The following is a 23,213-nucleotide window of genomic DNA, read 5'->3' on the forward strand; positions in this document are numbered from 1 at the left end:
GTCATAATAAAAGAATATAATAACAATTTTTAAAAATATTTTTGTAAATGTTATTGTTATTTTTAATTTAAGAGAGAGAGAGCAAGCAGGGGAGAGGGGCAGAGGGAGAGATACGGAAAAACCCAAGTAGGCTCCACTCTCAGTGTGGATCCCAATGTGGGGCTCGATCCCACCATGACCTGAGCCAAAATGAAGACTCAGATGCTCAACCTATTGAACCACGCAGGTGCCCCTTAAAAGATTTTTCAAAATGAGGGACTTTGCATGTACTTGCAGACAAAGGGAAGGGGCCTGATAACACGGGAGATATTAGAGGAGAAAAGAGGTGATTTAGAGAAGGGACCAAAGAGGAGGGAAGAGTTGGCATGAGCAGAGGAAGGGGTACTGATCTTGGCACAGGGGAGAGGGCACCAGCCTCTGATCTTATGGCAAAGCGGGGAGGAGAGGTGTCTGAGACAGGCGCATTCTCAGTTAGAGACGGGTTGATGCATTAGCTTTCTCCCCAGGAGTTCATGGTGTTGTGTCAGATAGAAGTCAGGTGACATGCAAAGTTGAGAGAGCCAGACCTGGAGGGATGCCCAGGAAAATCAAAAAAGAAGAGAATGTGCAGATTATCCAACTTTTATCTAATGTTAACCATAAAAATGTACTGTTTCAAGGGGGCAGCTCTTTGGAAATTGAAATAAAGGAAAGGGAACAATTTTGATGGAACTTTATGTCGTTAGCTTGCTTTTCCATATCTGCATCCCTCCTTCTATTATTGGAGGACATTTCAGGAAGTAGTGTAGCCCTTCCTGTTGCCCAGCATAGGAGCCAAAACCTGAAGTATGTCTCTTCACCCTGGTCCCTGTCGGCCACACCCTTCCTGTTTGTCTAACTGAAAAGAGAGATTAATGAATGGGAGGTGAGCTCTTGGGAGCTCACGGGAGGTGAGATTAATGCATGGGAGGTGATTTTCTTCTGATGTCTTTTCATGTCCTCTCTCCCCACATGTGGCTTACATTTCTACTCTAACAGAAAGGTCAGCCCGTGGCCCTCTCTTCTTGACTCATGTGACCTACTCGTTGTCACCACCTTGAGTACAACACGTGTGCTCAGCTCTGGCAGCTGTGAGCTTTGATCCGTAGAGCCTGGGAGGGGCACTCAAGAGCCTGGAACTCCAGTCCTGGCAGGTCTCCTCATCAGGTTCCTCTCTGTGATGAAGCTGTTGTATTAAAACAGCTCTACGTGCACTTCCGGGTCGTAGCCATGCTCCGCCATGTCTCTGGGGTCATTCTTCATAGAGGACATTCTCCATAGTTCACCTGAACCTATCATCTTTCTCCAAGACCCGGCCTTACCCCTTGAGGCCTGTGTGCTACTCTCCATTGTTTTCTGCTTAATTCTGTGTCGGAAGGATTTTGTTATCTTCAGCTGGTTGCCTTCCAGCTAGGTATCAGGCCCCTAGGACACCCCCACCATTGTTCCTCCTGCATTTTGACAACCAGCATTCATACAACCACTACCTAAAGTGCCTGGTGGTACTTTTAAAAAGCTAACATTCCTGCCCCCATTCTCTACTCTTTCCTGCCCACCAGCGGCCCATTCACATTCCTAAGATGCCTGCTTTGATGTGTCAAGTACTTGCCTGAGGACTTTTCAAAGCCTCTCTATCACCCATGAAGCCGTGTCCGAACTTGTTGACCTGTGAGCTATATTTAAATATGCCGCTCAGTTAACCATCCCAGTAGTTTCTTGAATTACCATTGCTTTTTCCTTTCCCTCTTCTCTTTTGTCCCCTCTTCCCTTTCATTTTTAACTCTTTTCCTCTTGAAATCACTTGCCGATTCTTGCTCGTCCATTCCACACGGTGATCATTGCCTCACGAATTCAGAGCCCTGCGCCCTGTGCCGCAGGCACCCAGGTGAGCTTTGCAGACGTAAGAGCCTTCGGCTCTGTCTCCCAGGAGCGGAGAACTGATGGGCAAGCAGGTGGGCAGCACCGATTCTGGCCCTGGGGGCACCGTGGCATCCCACGTAGCTCTGCTCCTCTAGAACTCGTCTGCACTGTCAATATGTGGTCAGATCTCGCCTTTCTTTTACCGAGAATCCCAGTCTCCACTCCTTTCTATGTGTGAGTACTTCTTGTAACATTACAAATGCCTGTAAAGTCCTCGCGTTCATAGACACTCTGCTTAAAGAAGATACTAGTGTTTGCCCCCTACCTGGATTGTGAGCTTCTGGAACAGACCGTTCATTAACAAGTTTTTATAGCTCCAGGGCCTTGTACATACTTTGCTATAATTTTTTTTTTTTAATGATTTGGCTGTAAAATGAACACATTGAAATAAACTTCTAAAAAGGATCAAGATGCACATTAAAATTTCAAAACCCAAAGACAGGTCTCTCTAGAAGTCAACGCTGGTTTCCTTTATGCGGTGGAGAACTTCTGGTTTATGGCCTTTTCCCCAATAACTGATAGTAGAAAATTGCTGTATTTATCAGGCGGAGCCATTTCTTGAAAATAATCCGTCCCAATCACATCAACAAAGACCTGTGTATGGGACATATTATGGGATGTGGGCATATTTCCATATTATATCTGTTTTGTAACTTTGTTGATGTGGCATCTGTCATGTGCCTGTTTAGTCAGTGTGATATCACTCAGAATAGTAAATCCAAGAAAAAATGACAGATAACGTGGCTAAGTGTCAGGAATAATGCTAAGGTGAGGCACAACTAGAGGGCAACTCACTGAGCATTTTTTTTTTTTTTTTTTTTGGTGTCAGAAATGTGCCCATAAAAGTTGCAAAAATGGCTCGTGAAGCAGCATTCTGTCCCTCTTCAGAGCTGTCGTGTTACAATAATCAGACTCTAGGCTGGAGGCCATGTCATAGGACTTAACAGTCTTGTGAAAAACCTGTCTCTAAAGAGTGGCTATTTCCTGATTTCCCTTAGGGGAAAAAAAAATGCCAATGAGAACTAGAAGTAACTAGATTTCACATCTAGAAAGTGCTGAATGTATTTAACATGCCCGGTCGTGGGGCCAGGATGGAAACCCAAAGTGCAGGGACACGAAGCGTCCACTTTGAAGGAAGGCAGATGGTGCGCCTGGGCTTGTCCTGGGTCCGAAGGAGGGCTTTGCGATTTCCTCAAGTCTTCAGTTCTTGCCAGGGAGGACACCCAGGAAGTGCTTTTGTTTGCGTTCAGTTTTCCCTGGGTGAAGCGCGTGAATGCTGGGTGGTTTTCCGCCCAGCCCAGCGCCCAAAGGGAAATGCACATCTGGCTTATAAATCACACCCGAGCGCTGATGCTCGCTCTTTATTGGGTGGCTGCCGTCTCTGTTTTACACAAGCTCGGTGTGGACTGTGTCACGTTCTGATGGGAACCGCCAGTGGCCCCTGAACGGTCGCGTCAGGGGGCCCTCCAAGCTTCTCTGCAATGTCATGTTTTCTACCTGATGCACACCTTTTGTAGTCCCCGGAGGAAAGATCATTCATGTGTATCTTTTTATTTATTTATTTTTCCTGTTTAGAAATTGGCCCCTGGTTACGGGAGTTCAGAGCGAAGAATGCTGTGGATTTCTCGCAGTTAACATTTGACCCAGGACAGAAAGAACTTGTTGTAGGAGCAAGGTGAGAGATCTTCCGTTTTGCCACCGCAGATAATTTTGGATTTCGTTTTCCATCTGTGCAGTTACACGTGAGCTTCTCTGCTGTAGCTCACGAGTGCTAAGTAACGCTTCTTCTAAGAAGGAAATACGGCATAAGGGGCTGTTGACGATGCTACTAATAATAAGATGATGACTGCTTTGCATGGCAGCATTTATTGGGTGCTCCCCGTGTGCCAGGAACTGTTCTCACATGAATTCATCTACTTTTTTTCCTGTGAAAGCTGAGAGGTAGGTATTGTCAACGTCCCTGTGTTAGAGATGAGGGGATTGAGTCTGGTCATGTTTATGATGTCTAATAAAAGCTGGACCCCGATGTCAGACCCAGGCGTTTTGACTCCAGAAACCATGTTCGTAACTTGTCGGTACACTCTTCAGTAAAATTCTGGAGTCGAGATTTGGATGTCCATTCCAATGTGACCTTGACTAGACCATTTTCTAGTCAATTGAGAATTCAAGGAAACCGTTACATTTCCCCTCTTCAGGTACACAAACTCCTGGATCCAGGTCAATATTTGACGTTGCGGTCTGATGACGAGGCTACCAGAACACAATCAGAACAGATCTTGAGTCGTTTCCCTCAAATTTACCGGTGCTTCTTTAGAGAACAGACAGAATCCTTCCGTTCAAATAATTTATCCTGCCAACGTATTTTGAGGGTAATTTCTAAAACATACCTATGCATACCTGTCTCTTAGGAAAAATATTAACTTTGAAGAAAGAAGCCATTGGTAGATTTGGACTCTCTCTGGAACTCAAGGAAACCACTTTGGGCACTGGAGTGATGTATCAGATTTACTAGATTATAAAACATACCTTTCATAGCAAGAGAGAGGATGTGCAGTTTCCATGTATACGTGAGTGAAGCTAAATCCGGTTTATACTCTAGATAAACACTGAACCGTTTCTAGAACCGTTCCTTTTGCTCTCAGATCTCAAGGAAACCTTGTGCACCACCCAGCCCTTGAAGACATTGCGATGTGCGGGCATAACTTTACATGGAGACACGGAGATTGGCTTAGCTCCTAGCACTGAACATGTCACCGGCATGCCTTTTGATATTTTTGAGCGGACAGTGAATATGGATTGGTTGGGCTTATTTGGTCTACTTTTAGTTCCTTCAGCACATTGGGAATCCATGGGGACTTCAGATGCCGACTTCCATCAAGCGTATTCACTGGGAGCCTGGATCGTATGTCGCAAGGGTTTTTAATTGGTCCTCTGGCCTCCAGGTTTTGTCCTCTTTCTTCATACCCTGGCCAACATCATCTTTTTAAAAGGCCCCCCTTCGGTAGTCCCCGTTGGGTAAATGCTGGCACCTTGGGTGTTGCCCAACACACCCCCTGCCTTGTGGTCCCACATCCCTCATGGACTCCGCTCTTTTTCATTCTCTCGTGGTCCAGGCATGTGGAGTTATTTAAATTGCCCACAACTGTCAAATGTTCTCTTTCCTGCCCCGGGGAGTTGGTGACAAACTCCTTTGCTTTTCTGGAACATCAGCTACCCACCCACCCCAACTTTACTTGGTGAACTCAAGATGCGTCGTGAGGAGATCTGGCTCCAGGGTCCTCCCCTGGGCCCGAGCTCCTCCAGCCCCTGCGCTGCGTGGTCCTGTTAGCACACCTGTCATCTGCCTTCATTTCTTCCCTTACCGCGTGACTTTTTGTCAGGTGTCACCCCCCCCCCCCCCCCCCCCCCCCCCCCCCGCACATGACCAAATACTGACTTACCGGATGGTGGAGGATGTGCCTGTCTTCTCTTTCCTTCCCTAGAATGTGGCACAGTTTCTCCTTTGGCAGAAGCTCAAACACATGTGTGGATGGGACATATCTGCTCCGAGGATTTGGTTCGTAAATGTCCTCCTCTGCATCCGGGAGGACCCTCCGGGAAAGATGGGTTGGGTTCACAGCAGATTTATTCCAAGGACATAAGAGAGTGGCAAAGCTAACCCTTAGGGGAAGTGAGCTCTCGCCCTTAGCCAGAGGGGAAGGCGATGCCTGCCAGGCGGCCAGGTACAAATACCTCCGTCGGTACCGCTGGGTCTCGGATGCTCCATTTGACCCTGAAGAACTTTGGCAAAGGAGACGGGGAAGAGTCTCCGCCGTTTCTGGTGCCGCACGAGTGGGACGGCACGGCACACGGGCACACGCATCGCAGGCGTTTGGCTTTTGGCCAATGACACGGGTTCTCCTCCTGGATGTGAGGAGCCACCGAGCAAATTGGCATCGGGAAGAGCTAGCCTGTGGTCCTGCCCTGGTGGGAGACAGCGCCTGGGAATCGTCCCCAGGGATGCCTGTCCCTAGAGGTGGCCTTCCCGGGGTCCCTCAAAGTCTGCTGCCATCTCCTGTCACCGCATCCCAGCCCAGCCACGCCGGGATCAGACTAGCCACTGAGTCAACCTGGCGCACGGTACGTCGTGGTCACCAGGAGCAAAAGGACCAGTAGACTTCAGCACATCCAAGTCCAGGAGGCACAGTTGAATTTGAATTTCAGATAAGCGACCCCAGGAACACGGGCTGTATTTTCCGTTCTAGAGCAGCACCCTGGGTGCCAGAGACCTTCGATAAACAAGTCAAGAAAGAAGGAAAGACATAGAATGGACTTGCTCAGCTGCGTGCTCTTGAGCCAGCGTTAGACATCTAATTTTCTCATGTTTAGAATCGATATAATTATTCCTACCCCTGTCAGCTGTTGCGAGGATTAAATAAAATAATCCATGAAAAGCGATTGTCACAGCACCAGGCACGCAGTAAGCATGCAGCGGGACGGTGACTCTGCGGAAGTCTCCGGGTTTCGGCATATGTGCGCGTGTGCGCTTCAGGCAGACATCGCTGAGCGAGGAGAATAGGAATTTTACTAGGAAACTTGGGTGGTGGGATTAGGCTCAGAAAGCTTGAGAGGGAGTGTGAGCCAGCTATAACATTTTAAAAATAACCCAGCCCTCAGCTTCCTGCTTGGGAGGGCTTGACAGAGCAAAAGTTTAGAGAGCAGGTGCATATTTAGGACATTTGTAATGGTTTAAATATGAGTGGTGGAAAAAAAATACAGTGATAGGCTTTCTGTTTTCTTAGAGTTAGCACTCAGCATTGTAAAGCCATTTACTGGGTGGTTTCACTTTATGTCAGTGATGCTTTATGTTCCTGAAATTGAATTCAGTTAAAGATTCTTTGTTGCTCACCACAAAAAGGAAGTTCATTGTGCTGCAAAGAGAAAACCTCTCTTTAAGCGATTTGTGGTTATGTGGTGCCAGAAGGTGCCTGCATTCTTGAATTCGTGGAACTTCTGGAAAGATCCGTGAATTTATTATTTCCAAGATGCACGTTATCTTTTATGCTATTTTGAAAGCATTGGCATTCGTATCCTGTTTTACCCAAGGCTCTTTAAAAATTAAAATAATATTTGTGTTTTCAAAGATGAGGCTGAGGCATTTGCATTTCAGAAGATGTGGAAAATGCAGTTAAAGCATAAAGAAAGAAACACAATTTCAGAAATAATCACAGTTAAACTTTTCAATTATTTCCCCATGCTATTTGATTTCTATTTCCTTATACGATTGGGGTAATATTTTATGAATGGTTTATATACATCTTTGTCTAAAAACCTACAAAAAGCCATTCTCGTGATATTTTATATATAAGAAGAAAAATTCCAAAGTGAAGAAATATGTCCTGGTGTAGATTTTGTATAGATAAAGTATAAAATATTGGTACTTTATTGATACTAGTAACAGTTCACAAAGTTGATGTAAGTGTAAGTTTTGTGGCAGATAGGATTGTAAAACTAGATGTAAGAAGATGATTATACTTTTATTCTCCAAATGAATCTGTCTGTCTTTAGTGTTTCGGGTTCACTGGAAGGACTACAGGTGATTCTGTGCTAAATTCAAATGTTATTCCCAATGGCAGCTAACTTGGTTCGCATACAACGCAGTGTTTGATTATAAACAAATAATAATCAGGGCATCTGCAAATTAGCCATATTCTTATGAAGCATAAAGCCATAGAATCATAACGGAAAGAGTCTCTCACCAAAGAGAATGTGAGTTTCCTTCCATTCTTTTTGTGTGTTTCTTGGTCTTTCAGTGGATGTCTGATCACCTTACTGTTCTCTAACCAGCTTCAGTGTAATAGAAGTATATAAATTGAAAGGCAGAGTCTATAACCTATGATGTTTTAGTAAAAACACTCACCCGTAAAATTTCACATGAGCACCTTTGAGTGAGGGAGGCCCAGCCCTCTGCTGGTGATTAAGGTTGGTGGGACTGAAGCCCATAGGCTCAACGCTTGGGTCAGGTAGCAATCAAATTTGATGACAAACACAGCAGTTCATGACCTTGGAAATTTCAAATTTTAATTCTATTGCAGTTACATTACAAAATGGGAACGTTATGGAGATATCAAGAGGAAGGGTAAATGGGAATGCACGAGCCTTCTTGCCCCGGACTTGAGGACCAGCCCCGAGTCTTGTGCCTTGCACGGAGCCCTTTGCTTTGCCATTACAGTCAGTGAACCGTCTCCACAGAGGGGAAGATATTTCCGTATGCATGTTTCTATAACGGGTACTATAGATTTCTAATTAGCATGTTTATTACCGAAAACAAAAACTAAAACTAAGACCTTAGGGCTTCCAAGGCATAGCTTGACCTTCATTGATCACAGTCACAAAAACTAGTCTTGAAAAATCCTAGTGTGTTATTTTCAAGCATTGTTTTGCCCCTCGTTTGAATCTGCAAAAATAAAGATAAAAAGGAAAGATGAACTTGCTTTTGTTATGGTGGCGCGGAATTTGCTTTAAGTATTCAAAGCATATGTTCCCATAAGATCACAATTGAATGCACGGGAAGACTTCTATTTAATTAGAAGAAGTTCCTCCTTTCAAAATGATTTTGTCGCTGGATCTGAACAAAGAGCTGCATTTTAGATTCACATAAAATCATTTTTTTTTTAATTGAACCAATATTATTCACTCTTTTTTTTTTGGTGGTGGTTATTCATAATTGCTATTTTTATTTTAAAGTTTTACCTTAGAATTAATCTCTTGGAAGCAATGTATGATTAAAAGGAAAAATGGAGATTTTTTATAAGATGGGCAATTCTGCTTCCAGTAGCCACAACTTCTGTTTTCCAAAGGATACATTGTAGTCAAGTATACACAATTGAAGGTAACTTCTGTGAGTGGAATCAAGTCAGCAGTTAGGAGTGAATCCAAAAGGAATAGACCCCCATAGTGCAAAGAATCCCAGGGTAGCAATGATGTTTACATTGTATTTATATTAATTATGATTTAGGAAAAACAGCTGGTGATGAAAAAAAAAAAAAAAAAAGAAAGGATGGTGCTTTTCATTCCTGCTCGTGGTCTGGAATTTTTTATTCAGCTGTTAGTTTATCGTTTAAATATTTTCTCTTCTCTATCATTTTCCTTCTCAGTGTTGGCACTCGATTTATAGATGTGCGTTTCTCTTAGGATTCTCTTTGCCTATCTTCCTCCTTCTCATACCTATTAATCTTCCAATAGGGTCCATTTGGTTAATTAACCTGATCTGTGCTAAAAAGTCCCACTCCTTTTCTGCTGGCTTTGTTACCTTTTGTCCAGTATTTGCCAGACATCAGCGTACCTAAGTACCCCGGGGGCGGGGGTGTGTTCATTCAAAGTGAAGTTTCTTCTGTCCCCTGTTCCCAGCTCTGCTGATTCAGTGAGCTGGAAAGGGTCCAGGAGTGTGAGCTTTTAACAAACAGGTGGTCTACAGAAACTCTTGGGGGAAAGACTTCTGCACACTGTGTTCCTTTTGCTGTTGTAAAAAACAGAATAATCTCTACACTTTCCTTCTCTGCTGGAACTGGTGAGCAGATAAGTCTAGCGGCATAGTTATTTATTTAGTTATAAAGTCCTTTTTTTCCCAAAATGCATGAATGAGTCAACAAAGCAGTGTAATAAAAATTAATCAGCCTCTTTACTTTGGGTGTATATGTGTGCTATACGGTGTTGGAGCGTTGAGAGCTTTGCTCCCAGCCAGTCCCACATAGGGTCCATCAGAGTTTATTAGTTCACTTAGTTACCTTTCATGACTCTTCATTCATCAAATATTTATGGAACCTACTTTATGCCAGGAAGTATCTAAGGCACTGGGGAAACAAAGACGAAGCCTAGTCTCTACCTGACGAAGACTTCGTAGCCTGGCACAAACCTAGTGCCCGGTTGGCAAGCTGAGGCTCCGTCGTTGGTCTCCTGTTTTTGTAAATAAAGTTTTCCTGGGGCACAGCCACACCCATTCAGTTGCATATTTCCTAGGGCTGCTTTTGAACTTTACCTACAGAGATGAGTTGTATCAACTGAGACCATCCATGAAGGCAAAGCATTTGCTGTCTGGCCCTTAAAGACAAGTTTGCTGACTCTTGACCTAATGGTTGTGGGGGGAACACAAGCAATTAAATTCTCCCAGGGAAGCCTGGGTAAAGGGCCCTAGAAAGACCCCAAGAAAAAAGAAACATGACGGTTTTGGGGGGTGAACATGGTGCACGGAGAAGGTGCTTTTTCAAGTGAGCCTTGGAGACACATTACGAGTCTGGCAGATGGAAGAGTCTTCTTGCCAGAAAGACCATACCTCGGGGAAAGTCCGAGATCCCGATGAGGCTGAGAAGAGCTAAGCTTGACTGGACCAGTTGGTGACCAGTTGGCAGAGAGGGGGAGTTATTGCAGGTGAAGCAGGAGCTTTAGGTGGGGTCAGATTGTGGAACAGAGTGGACTTAATCTTCCAGACCAGTGATTCCAATTCTGGCCGTCATGAGAGTTGCCTAAGAGGCATCACAAGAGCACAGATGCCCAGGCCTCTCCAGCTCATCAGCGTTAGACTTTCTGGAAGTAACGTTGGAATCTTTGCTTTAATCAAGTTTCTGATGATCTCCTGGCCTGGCAAATTTGAGAGCTTCTGCTAAAGACATTAGGAGCTTGGGAGATTTTTCAGTCTGCCTATTTATACGCTCAGATTTGCATTGAAGAAGATATTTCTTCCATATTGTGTGCAGAGTCTGCTCGAATTTGAACAATTTGGAGATAGGAACAGCTCTTGGGGGCTGTGGATCAGGTGACAGTAGAAAGAACTTACACTTAGGCAGTGATGGTGGAAATGGGGAGGAGAGATTTGAGACATATTTCAGAGCTGAGTTTGACAGTGATTGATGGTGACCCCAGATGGAAAGGTAGAGGGCAAGAGTCAAAGGGGAGATTTGGAGCAAGACTCAGGAGCGTGGCTTGCCGTGATGGCCGTAACTAGCCCTGAGCATGTGGGGACTGAGCTGCAATTCTTGGATTATTTGAAGATACATGAAAACAAAACTGAAACACAAAACAGCTCGGCTTTTGCTAACTCTGAAGCTAACCCAGAAAAAGAATTGTATATGGAGATCACTTGAGGAGTGGACATTCCTAAGAAAACAGGGTTAAAGGAATCCTAAGATAGGTCACTTGGTATTTTTTCAAATGAAATATGATCTCTATTAACTGAAAAATAGGAGGGAACAAGTCAAATACCCAGCGGACCCACAAAAGCAGGAGTTGCGAGTTAAATCTGGAGCAGTAAAAGTCATCGTCTGTAATCCTCAAAGCAAGTAATATTTAGAGCATAATAAAATTTAAATTACCGGTGTGATTATTAACAATATTGACTAATAACTATGACCCTAGATGTGCTTATGGGAAAAGGTTTTTCTGGTTTTATATCGCTGCAGTTTGCTAACAGCGTTGGTCTTAATTATTGCACCCCACTCAGAATCCATCTTTGTGATTTTATTTTACTCGCAAAAAACAAGAAGCTCTCCATCTATTTCTGTGCCTTTCAATCTTGGTGTCTAAACATACAAGAGTGCTATTAAAATGATTTATTCCTGGTTCTGATGTGTTCTTTTGGAACATTTTTAATAACCAAGACTTTCGAAAGGTTTGAAACAACTTTTTGGGGATAAGGAATGGGATAATAGAAGCCAATACAATTTTGGGGGAGTTTGTACTGGACACATATGGTAATATCAACAATAATAAAGTCAAAATTATCTTAAAATTTTCATAGCCCAAAGTACATATAGTCATGATTTTAGAGGAGGGTAGCAAAGATTTTGACTGAAGAGGTAGCTTATAAGCATGACTGTATTATTCGCAAACTGTGATCTAAATGTGATCCAACTAAATAGTTGTTATATATTTGCAATAGCTTGGTGATTCAAAAAATTAATTAAATGCCCCAAAACTTGTGGATAAAACATATGAAAGAGATATGGTTGGAATGGTTATAACCGCAGAAAAAATAAAGGCTCCTGGAATCCGTTTGGAGTCAACCAGCATTATGAAAATGTCTGGAACAGCAATTACAGAATTGGTTCCAGGATGAAATTAAATCTTCAGATGCTTTGACGTTACTGATGTGATTGATACATTAAATATTGACATTCAGATAATTAAAATAATTTTTTATAGAAACACCTTGTGCCTTAAAGGATACAGGTGTTACTTTTCCTTAGTTTCAAAATCAGACACTTACATTTTAATATTCCGATCTGTCAGTGCAGTGGAAAATGTGGGTGTGATGGAGGGCGTGGCTATTTCAAGCTCTGCGCAGTCGCCTGTTGATGACGGGGGAGGCCTGCAGCAAAGAGAAATCGGGTGGGAAGAAGCTGACCCAGGTACAGGTGAGACGGGCCTTTCAGTTGACGTCAGCTCTCAGATTTACTCAAATGGTGATAGCTGCTCCACAGTGTGTGTTTTGTGTTCATATGGTTTCATGATCGACCACGGTCTGAACTTCTATTAAACAGAAAGAGAAGTCACTACCCCCATTGTTCACAACACACTTGATAGATTAGCTTGCCGTTCTGTCTCCATTTTCTTTTCGTGCCAAATGCGTCTCTGCCTGTCTTAATTATTTGGCCTTCTCCTCCTCCGTTATGAGCAAGCCTCTAACTTCCGTGTTCAATAAGAACCTGGAGTTTTCTTCTTTGATTTTATAGCTATATTCATCAGAGACCAATTGAGTTATTCTAAGAGAATGTCATTTTAAAACACCTGTGTCTTTCATAATTAATGGAGGTCAGAGTTAAGTTTTATAGTGTCTCTAGATAAAATGAGTCATTTAGTTAATATGCTCATGATGGCTCAACCTTTTCTTTAATGCTGGCTGAATTTTATTACTTTACGTGAAGACACAAATGAACTTCGTCTATTACGGCCCGCACTGCTCCCTCAGAGGATATGTTGTTGTGCTTAGTGATTTGTTGCTAATAGGCCACTGGGGGATATGATAGGACGCAGGAATGGGTTATGCAATCCTACAATCAATAAGAAATCAACTCCAGTGAGGAGGGAGAAAACGCGTTCAGATGTCTAGTGGAGAAACTGTCAAGTTCTGTCTGCCAAATTTAATGGCTTTGTGATTTGAATTATTCAGTCTGTTGGATCTATGTATCCCTCATACATTATTACTCCTAAAAGTAATACGGTTATTACATGTGAATGAGCAATGTCAAATTTTATTCCAAGACATTTGGAAAAAAAAAAAAAGGAGATCCATACCAAGGGAAGAAAAACGCGTACTTTCATTTACTATCATCGTAAAACTGAACCTTTCCAGCGTGGTAAACTCTTGCTTGGTACTTCTGGAATGGAGGGGGGGGGGGCGGGGAATGGAAATACAGACTAGTTCTCCTAAGCTGTACCACTGATGCATTCTAAAAAATTCTAATCCCTTAACCTGTTGCATCACTGCCTTTGTCCCTGTAGAATGGTGATATTCCTTATTACTACCTATTTACATCTCCCAGGGTGTTATGATGATGAATGAGACCACTTAAATGCTTTGGGTTGCTCAGAGCTTTGCCCTCCTAGAGAAACTGACCCAATATGAAACATTTGGTTAGCATTCCCTGTTGGCTGGAAGCCAGAATCATTACCCCTTCATGTTGGAAAGGTTGGTAGCCTTTCTCGTGAACCTCACATATATTGTTTTCCCTCCTCGGTGTGCTCACGAGTGCAAGATAAAGTGGTTGCCCCTTCTGGAATGCCCCGGAGAACAGCCACTTACAGAGGACCATAGATCTTGCTTTAGTGTGTGAGTGGCCCAACATCTGGGAATATCAATTTTTTATTCCCTTTAGAAGATTTTCTTTCCTTTTGTAATCTTTAGCTTCGTAGGTCGCTGACCCAAACTGTGATGGATCAAGCTGTCTTGGGAGATTTCGGGTCCCTCTTGTTGCTAGCTGTGTTGGAATTTGTCCAGTAGCAAAAATGGACTTCAAGCTATACTTGGAACCGAATAGTTTGAGGAAAGGCATTTGAGAATAGTAGAATCCACACTGTGTTTTGTCAGATTCTCAAGTTCCAGGGAGGTGATTGGGGAATTCCACAAATGTTTCATTTATATTTCATTTCTTAAAAACATTTTTAAAATCGTTGAAAATCATGATAGAGAAAGTGAATACTGGGATGTGTCATATTATATATTTCTAATATGGAAAGGTCCAAGAAGGCATTAAGTTGTCTACCTGGATTTTGTGTAGATCACAGTCATGTATTCAACAAATATTTGTAAGCCCTTACCAATTCTTTGTCTCTGAAATCAAACAAAAAGTAACAACAAAAATGTAACCAACCAACCACCACAAAGGTTGTACAAGGTTATCAATACATATTTCCCGTAATTCTAGTTTCAAAAATTTTAAGTCACTTTAATCAACTTGATGAACAAATATTATGTGTGAGTACTTTGTTGGATGAATTTTCATTAATGAAGAACTATCCTTCCTCTTTTACATGCTGAGTTTTTATTTAAAATTATTTTGCAATATGGTACTTGGTTGCAAAAAAATAAAAAACACTCAAAAAAGTATTTCTCAGGAATTTGTTGAAATACGTCAGGGCGACAAGTCTTTTATTAGATTGGTCACAAATTCATTCAACTCCCTTGGCCATTTCCTATCTAAAAAGGGTTACAGTCTTTTAGGGATTTGTGTTACTTAAAAATACTGACAGATGGTATAGTTTAGCTCTCTCATGTTATAAATGAAGAAACATGGGCACTCTTAAGTATGGGCAGGGGTGCCTGGGTGGCTCAGTTGGTTAAGCACCCAATTTCAGCTCAGGTCACGATCTCATGGCTCGTGGGTTTGAGCCCCGCATCGGGCTCTGGGCTGACAGCTCGGAGACTGAGAGCCTGCTTTGGATGCTGTGTCTCCCTCCCTCTCTGCCCCTCTCCTACTCATGCTCTGTCTCTCAAAAATGAATAAACATTAAAAAAGTTAAAAAAAAATAAGTATGGGCAGGCAGTTTCAGGAAAAAAACTGTGAGAAATAAGGAGGGAGAAAGGAGACACCATTTAATGAGCCAGACCAGTAGGGTTAACATGTTCGCTTAATGGGGAGACATATGTCACAGTCAGAAATGAGTCCCAGGGGTGAGAATCAATTACCTAGAATCAAAAGACAGCCATTAGTAGTGTTAAGACCAGAATGGTCTCAAAATGGTACGTAAATGTGCCTGCGAATGAACAATGAAGACAGAAAATAATTGTGCTGTAAGAACTATTACTGTGTGTTTCTGTGTATGTGCGTGTGTTGGGGGGGGTGTGCCCATGAAACTCGGAAAGTGACATGGGATGACTGATTGGTGAAGCCGTGTGGCACAGGGGCCAAGGGACAGCATGGTCTGAGAGGTTCTGATTCTAATGTTGGGACTTTATCTGATCCTAATAGTCTTGAATAAATCACCCTGCACCTCTTTATTTGCAGAAGTTTCCTCATGGACAGATTGAAGGTAGATAACACTCTAAGAATGGCTCAGCTTTAAAATTCTTGAATCCTCTGTTCTTTGGGGTTTTTTTTTAGGTTAAAAAAAAAAACAGAGGATGGTTTTAAAAATCACCAGTTTGCATCTTGTAACCTAGAACATACCAAAGGAAACGTTTTGGTCTCCTTTGATGCTTCTCTTCCCTGGGGTGCTGGCATGGGTAGCCTGAGCACTGTGGCTCTTTCTCTGTCCCCTTCCTCTCTGTTCACCTGTTGAATGTCTCCACCACCCTGATTTATCGCTGATGAAATGGTTGTGAGGGCACCACAGCTCTCAGGTATTCAGGGGAGTAGAAGTACAAGGTTGAAATTCACCAGCAATGGTGAGGCGGGGAGGGGCACCTTTGCATACTGGGACGTGCCAGGCAGAAAAAGGATCCTCAGCAGAGTTAGTTTTTGCTTGGGGAGATGTGGCCCCAGAACGTGGCATGTTTCTTATCATAAGCCCGTGTCTTCCTGTCTTGGTCTGTTGGGGCCGCTAGAACAGAACTCTACAGACTTGGGTGGCTTATAAACAGCGGAGATTTCTATCTCCTGGTTCTAGAGGATGGAAGTCCAAGGTCAGGGAGCATGGCTGGGTTCTGGGTTACAGATTGGCCACTGTCTCCCTGTGTCCTCACATGGTCGAAGAGGTGAAGCATTTCTGGAGCTTCTTGTACGAGGGCGGCCACCCTCATGACCTAATCACCTCCCCAAAGCTTTGCCTCCTAACACCATCCCCTTTGGGGGTTAGGGTTTCAACATAAGAATCTGGGGGAGATCCAAACATTCATGCTATAACCCTTCCCTCGTGGACGGCACCTGAAAAGGGCACTGAGGGGTTTCCGAGAATATTCTCTGTATGTCCTCCGACCCAAAATGGAGGACTTTGAACTTTTCTCTCCAGTTGTCCTGCCCGGAGCTCTATGGAGCATGGTGGACACCACCATCTTCTTTCCTCAGTGTTGTGAAGGCACTTCCAGCTCTTTGTGTATGAGAAGTGCCTTTCTAGAAAGTTCCCAGATTTAGATGTGGGTGTGTGTGTGTGTGTGTGGGTGTGTGTGAGAGAGAGAGATAGAGAGAGATGGGGGTGGGTGTATGAGAGGCTTGAGAGAGAGGTGGCCTTTCAACCTCATCAGACCCCTTAGGTAATTAATTGACTAAAAATATGAACAATTTCTTTTACTGGAAATATTTACAGAAAAAGTCTTTCTTAAAAGAGGTAGTGAGTGGAAGAATGTGGTGACTGGGTCCCAGAACCACGAGGCTATAAATCTGAAAGCCCAATAGCGCTGTACTGTCCCTGCAGACAATGCCCCCACGCACCTGAACACACAGTCAGGCCGGCTTCCGCCGGAAACTGGAAATGGCTGGAGAGCGGCTCTCGTTCCTTTCCCGTGCAATGGGGAATCTGCTGAGAATTGCAATGTGGCTGGAAATTTCAGTATTTTCCATAAACTGTCTGCGTGTGGCCACGATTGATCGACTGCTTGCAAGGAATCAGGAGCCATCAGTGCTTTCCTTGGAGGTAACCCTCGCCACAGCCGCAGGGCGGAGGTAGGAGTATGGGCCCCATTTTACAGATGAGAGCACCCAGGCATGGGGTGCTTAAGCTTCCCTCACAAGGTTGTGTCCTGGCACAGCTTTGGCTTTCGCACAAGTATCCTTCTGGCTCCCGTGGTCACTGCGCGGTGATGGCCGGCAGCATCCTGCAGGCAGGAAGCCAATTAGGAGGCGGGGGTGAGGGTAGGGAGCCATCGTGCTCATGAAGGCGATGAGTGGCCAGTAATTGCCGGTGGTGCCACCTGTAAGCCTCTCATCTGGAAAACTGACCTGTGCGTGTGTCTAGATTGCTAACTTCCCTGGGAGGAGTCACGCCGGCCTCTGTGGCACATCGGGTGAAGGCTGGCAAATCTTCAAATGCCAGCAGCCTCCAGTGGTGTTTCCTCGGCAGCTCAACTACCCTCTTCCGCGCGCGCTGGGCTCCCGTTCCTCCCCCTGCAGGGAGATGTTTCTGGTGGAAACCTGGCCTCCGCATGCTGCCCGACTAAATAAAAATAGACCTGCTGTCGCACTGCCTTGTCAAAGTCATCCTTAATCTGGGTCTGCGCGGAGGGCTCTGATCCATCTGCCATAAAAGAGAGGGCAAGTGTTCCCCAAATGGCCTTGTGGCGGAGGTGGCCTGGGCCACGCAGTGTTTTCTGGGAGCTTCTCTGGCATTATTTCATAGGTTAAATTGGACGTTGGAAAGGGTGTGGTGAAGAGGCCACTTAAGTGGTTTGGAGGAGGCAACTTCCACGCCGTGCAAGATGGCGGTGGCTCGCGGTGGGGGGCAGACTCTAAGACGGCAGAGTGACCAAGGGGCGATGCCGGGGACGCCGGAGACAGCTCTACCAGTGAGCTCATCCTTTTGCTTGTTCCAAACGGTGTGCGCGCACAGGCTACTAGCCCTCAGCCTCTCTATTGGCTTTGTCTTCCCATGTCTGGCCGCTCAGTAGGGATGCTTCTTGGTCCTCTCGAGGTCATGCCCATTGTCCTGACTTGGCCGTCACTTACCACTTCCACTAGGACAGCATGTGTCCAGTTCAGACATCTACCCATCTCTCCAAATAGTGAAAATAATCTACTTGAGTTTCTTGCTGGTGTTGAGAAACTTGTTAATCGCTTAGTTCCATGGAAATAACCTTGGTCGGGCCAGCCCATTATGTAAAATGATAGCTTCTTTTTAAAATTATATGAGAGAGTGAGAGCAGGGGAGAGGGGAAGAGGGAGAGAGAGGGAGATCTTAAGCAGGCGCCATGCTCAGCATCGAGCCGGACATGGGGCTCCATCCCAGGACCCTGGGATCATGACCTGAGCTGAAATCAAGTCAGAGGCTCAACGGACCGAGCCACTCAGGCTCCCCAAGACAATAGCTTCTTAGAGACCCGTCCCGCACTCGTGCCTTCGTAGGGTCTGTCTGTTGGGTGCCAGGTCTCCTGCCATTACTGTTTACACCTGGGCTAACTTTCTCCTCCATAGTCCCTGGAGCGTGGCTCTCCCTGCACCAGCTCCTCATTAAGGGGGCATTCATGATTTGAGTCAGAGGCCAAAGCAACTCGCAGGAGGAGGCCAATTTGTTTCTAAACCTACAGCAGTAGAGTCCAAAGCCTAATGTGGCTGATGTTTGTGTTCTGCACCCCCCCCCTCCCCCGCTGTGCTGATCGCCACTGCATATTTCATCGTTCTTCCCCTTCATTGTCAAGACAGATCCTTTCCTTTTCTCTGATTTCTTGCCTCACTCTTGGGCAGCCAGAGGGGACTCTTTCACACCCTTGATTGTGGGCCGACGAGTTGATGCTTCTAAACTTGTACACACCAAATGCATCCAGCAAGACAGAACACTGTAATACTCAGACTGTGGTTGAATTCCAAAGCAGGATGTGTTGTAACTATAAATCATGGTGAATGTAGGTGATCCATAAGAATGAAGACTCATAGAATGGGTTTGTATTCTCTTACTTAAACTCCATTTCAGAATCGACTGCCTGTGTCCTTTGGTCCATTCCACATGGATCAAGAGAGTCCATTGATAACTGAGATTCACTGTAGTCACACACACACACACACACACACACACACACGCATGCACCTTATTTCTTAACCCTCTTGCCAATCTCAAATGTGCCAATCTCAAATGTGCTGACATACTGAATGCCTCTCTGAATTCTGAGGTGTGAGGACAACTGTGCTACACGCATTCTTGGAAAGCCCCAAATCATGGCTTTGTTTTGCCTTGTTCTCATAATTTTGATGAACTGTAATCTTTTGAATCTATTAAAATTAAAACTCCTCTCCTTTTGTGTTTTGTAGAAACTACCTCTTCAGGTTACAGCTTGAGGATTTGTCTCTGATCCAGGTAGGTGCGATTTATCTTTCTCAAGCTTTCATTTTCCATCCCGATGAGCTTACCGTTTGAGAGAATGAAGACAGATGTGTGTAAAGGTATTAATCACGCCAGAGCAGAGATTCGCTTCCTCAGCGAGTCAGGCTGGCGGACCCTATCTGATATGAGTCGTCACCTGCCTTAATTCCCGATTGGCCCTTTTTTCCTACTGTGCATCCTCCCTTCCTATCATGGGCATCGTCCTGATTTAGTCTTCACCACATGATAGATAATTCAGAGGACATCCCCTCAATGTCTGGGAGAGCCCTTACCCACTCCGCCCCCACCTGCAGTTAGAATGGCCATTGATTATTTATTTTGCTGCATTCAGCCATCATAGTTTTGGAAAAGTCAGTTCCCTTAGGAAAACATCTTTGTTTCCTCTTTACCTTTAATAATTAAATAAATATGAGTATAGGGGTAAAAAACCACGTATAGAAAAGAGTAAGTGGCCATAGATACAAATGCACTTTACGTACTTCTGTTTTTACAGTTTGAAGAAGGACACAGATCCTTCTGCCTGAGTAGAGTGTTTATTTTAGAGGCAGATGTGAATCACGAAGGCCCACTGTTGCCCTCCAGGCTTTTAGAAGGGTCTGGTAACCATGGTCTCCTTGGACAAGGGGAGAGTTAGGACATGGCTATCTCTCTCACCGACTATCTGGAACTCCCCATGGAACATGCTAGAACTACTCCTGGGCCGTGTGTAACTTGGGAAAAGGTCTTCAATGTAATGTCACCCTCCTGTACTAGAGCCCTAAGAAGTAGTTGGAGAGGAGTTTGTGTTAATTTCTTCTGCATGTAATGCTGAGATTTGTGAACATCCAGGAAACTTTGGAGCTAGGGTGTTTTTTTTTTAAGTAAGCTCTGCGCCCAATGTGGGGCTCAAACTCACAACCCCAACATCGGAAGCTGCATGCTCTACTGACCTAGCCAGCCAGGCACCCCAGCTAGGGTTTAATATTCGACCTATCTTTCATTCACCAGGGCTTCAAAATAAGCCAATCCCACAAGCAAAGCTAATTTTGGTAAAAACGCAAGGGCTTTGAAGACGATAGACCTGGGTTTGTGATATAGCTCCCTTCCTCCCAGCAGCTGTGGGTTTCCTCATCTGTGAAACGGCCACAAGGCACTATCTCCCCACGCTGTCACTGCCAAAATTAAATAGAGTAAAATGTGCAGAAGGAAGAAGCCATAGCAATTTGTCAACAAATGTTAATTGTGTTTGTTTTTAAAAGTGATGATGCTAAATAATGACTTAGTATTGTAATCATTTCATCACACCAGACAATGAGTGATCTTACCACTGTAGTTTAGCATATACGTCTTTGTTTTGTTTTGGTTTTCTTTAGTGTATAAGTCCTTGTATGAGTTGATTTGTTGGGAAAATCGTGAATGTATTAAGAAGAAATCAGAATGATCAGCAGTGTAACTAAAATACCATTTTAAAACTCTGATTTTGAAGAATCTTTTATAAAAATATAGATCTTTCAATAGGTGGGAACTATATATTATGCCATTTTGACTCTCATGGTGTAATAGACGGTCTGCCGCATTGTGTATGTGTGTGTGGGAAAAAGTGGTGCGTGTAGATGTGTGTGCACATATTTGTTTACATGTACGTGCTCTCTCATTTCCTTATTTCCTAGTTTTGTTGGCTGGAAGGTTCTGGAAGGAGTGCCATCGTAGTAGCAATGAGCACATTTAATATACAGTTCTTGGTTTCTAATTTTAACCACACACTAAAATGAACTAGTTTCTTGGAGAAGTAGCCGGTTCCAGGGTCTGGGCGGCAAAAGTCTCAGAGAAGCCTAGAAGGTCTTGTTGTTTCCAGAATTCAGGACATATTCAGAGAATGATGAGGGCAGGTCCAAAGGACCTAGGTGCCAACTGAACGTTGGGCTCACTGAAGAAATCTGGGACAATGGATTGTTAAATAATGATGGTCAGATTATAACACGGTGAATAAGAATCAACGAGAATATACCAACATCAGAAAAGAAATGAATGAATAAGCAAATGAGGCAGAAGGAGGGGCCATTCTTCCTTACTGTCAAATACCAACTGCCAGATATTGAAGGCATGATTTAATTAAGACATCATTTGGTTACCATCACACTAAAAATTGATTCAGGCAAAAATGATCAACGGCTGTTAAAATTTATGGCTGAGACTTTGATGATGGCCAAGATATTTGTAAAGTCTCCAAGTAGTTACCTATGTGCTATTTGTTAATTACAAGAGGAAAATTATGACTTGATGGTGAAGAAACCCAGCCATTCTCACCATAACCAAGTAATGGGACAAAGAACTTAGTCAACGTGTCCTGATTCAGTGCATGGAGAAGGACACAGCAAGGTATGCTTGTTATTCCAACCAGTTTTATCAGGAGGAACCAGAACACAAACCAAAACTGAGGGGCATTCTATAAAAACTGGCCTCTACTCTTCAAAAATCACCAGGTCATGAAGGGCACGTAAAGAATGAAGGGCTAGTCCATCATCAAGGAGGAAAAATGGCATGGCAGTCAAATGAAACACTCAATCCAACTTCTATCTTGGAAGAGAAGAAAATGTTTTTTCTTGCTTCTATAAAGGGCACCATTGGGACAACTGGCAACATTATAACGTCTTCAGAATAGACAGCAGAAATGTATTGATAGTAATTTTCTGATTTTGATAACTGTAATGTGATCATGTAGGAGAATGACCTTGTTCTCTGGACAAACCTGAGATAAGGAGGAGTAAAGGGTATCATTTTTCTAACTTCTGAAATCATTTAAAAATTACAATACACGCATGCAGAAAGAGTGATAAAGCAAATGTGATAAAATAATTAATGGGCAAACCCAGGAATTTCGGTGAAGGGTTTACCAGAGCCCAGTGTGTTTTCCTTGCAAATTTAGCCGTTTTAGAATAAACAGATGCATTTGCCATTGACGCTGTGTATGACGTTGCTGTGGGGGCGAGGGAACCAAGTTGCTTTTCCCATCATGGTTTCCTGTCATCGCGACGGCCTTCTGGTGGAACTCAAGTTGAGGTTGTTGGTTGAAAACCCATCAGCATGACCCCTTGGTGAGAGAGCGCACGTTTACTGACATGGGACCCGGCAAGAAGTCAGTGACTTTCTGAATGGTGGCTTTGATGACACAGCCCTGGTGCCAGCTGTCAGACATCACTCTGCCGTTGGTGCAAAACAGTGCAAGATGCACATTTTGCGGTGGTTGTGCTGCTCGGTAGCCTCCTGTGTACTCTGTATGGAGAGTGATGAAGCTGGCAGACTGTTCTTTCTTACATGTCTTCAGTAAAGTTGTCTTCTTGATTTCTATGACTAATTTCTTGTAATTTAAATGACTATTTCCCAGGGTGACCAAAAAGAGAGGTGTACAGCTAAAGAAAGGGCTATATTGGTGGTGTAATCAGCACCGTCCAGTAGAAACATAATGTGAGCCTCACGGGTAGTTTGTTGAAACTGGTTCTCAGTCATTTTGAAACAAGTACAAAGAAATGGGAATCATTTTTAATAATACGTTTGTCTTGACTCATATCAAAAATATTATTTCAATACGTACTCATTTCAAGAAATCAGTGAGATATTACATTTTTAAGATTAAATCCGTAAAATCTCATGCATGTTTTACATAGAGAGCACCAGTTCAAGACAGCACCAGGGCAAGTGCTACCCCGTTGGATGTTCCAGTTGTAGAGAATGCGTACAGAGGCATTTATGACTCGGAAGCCTTCAGTTGTGTCGTAGAAATATTAGTTTCTACTAGGATCAGCTGGATTAATTTGAACATTTCAGGCTAATAATTGCCTCCTTCCGTCTCTCACTAA

General features: G+C 43.8%; 1 protein-coding gene across 5 annotated transcripts in view; it reads left to right on the forward strand.

Annotated features, from left to right (window-relative positions):
• SEMA5A (semaphorin 5A) overlaps window positions 1–23,213 on the forward strand; it is a 474,080-nt gene that overhangs the window by 209,954 nt on the left and 240,913 nt on the right. For all 5 annotated transcript variants that reach the window (XM_042953245.1, XM_042953272.1, XM_042953279.1 and 2 more), the window contains 2 exons: window positions 3,514–3,613; window positions 19,305–19,350. In XM_042953245.1, coding sequence (XP_042809179.1) covers window positions 3,514–3,613; window positions 19,305–19,350 — 146 coding nt within the window. The remainder of the gene's footprint in view (window positions 1–3,513; window positions 3,614–19,304; window positions 19,351–23,213) is intronic.

The sequence above is a fragment of the Panthera leo genome, chromosome A1, assembly GCF_018350215.1.
Source record: "Panthera leo isolate Ple1 chromosome A1, P.leo_Ple1_pat1.1, whole genome shotgun sequence".
In the NCBI taxonomy this organism is placed as follows: Eukaryota; Metazoa; Chordata; class Mammalia; order Carnivora; family Felidae; genus Panthera; species Panthera leo.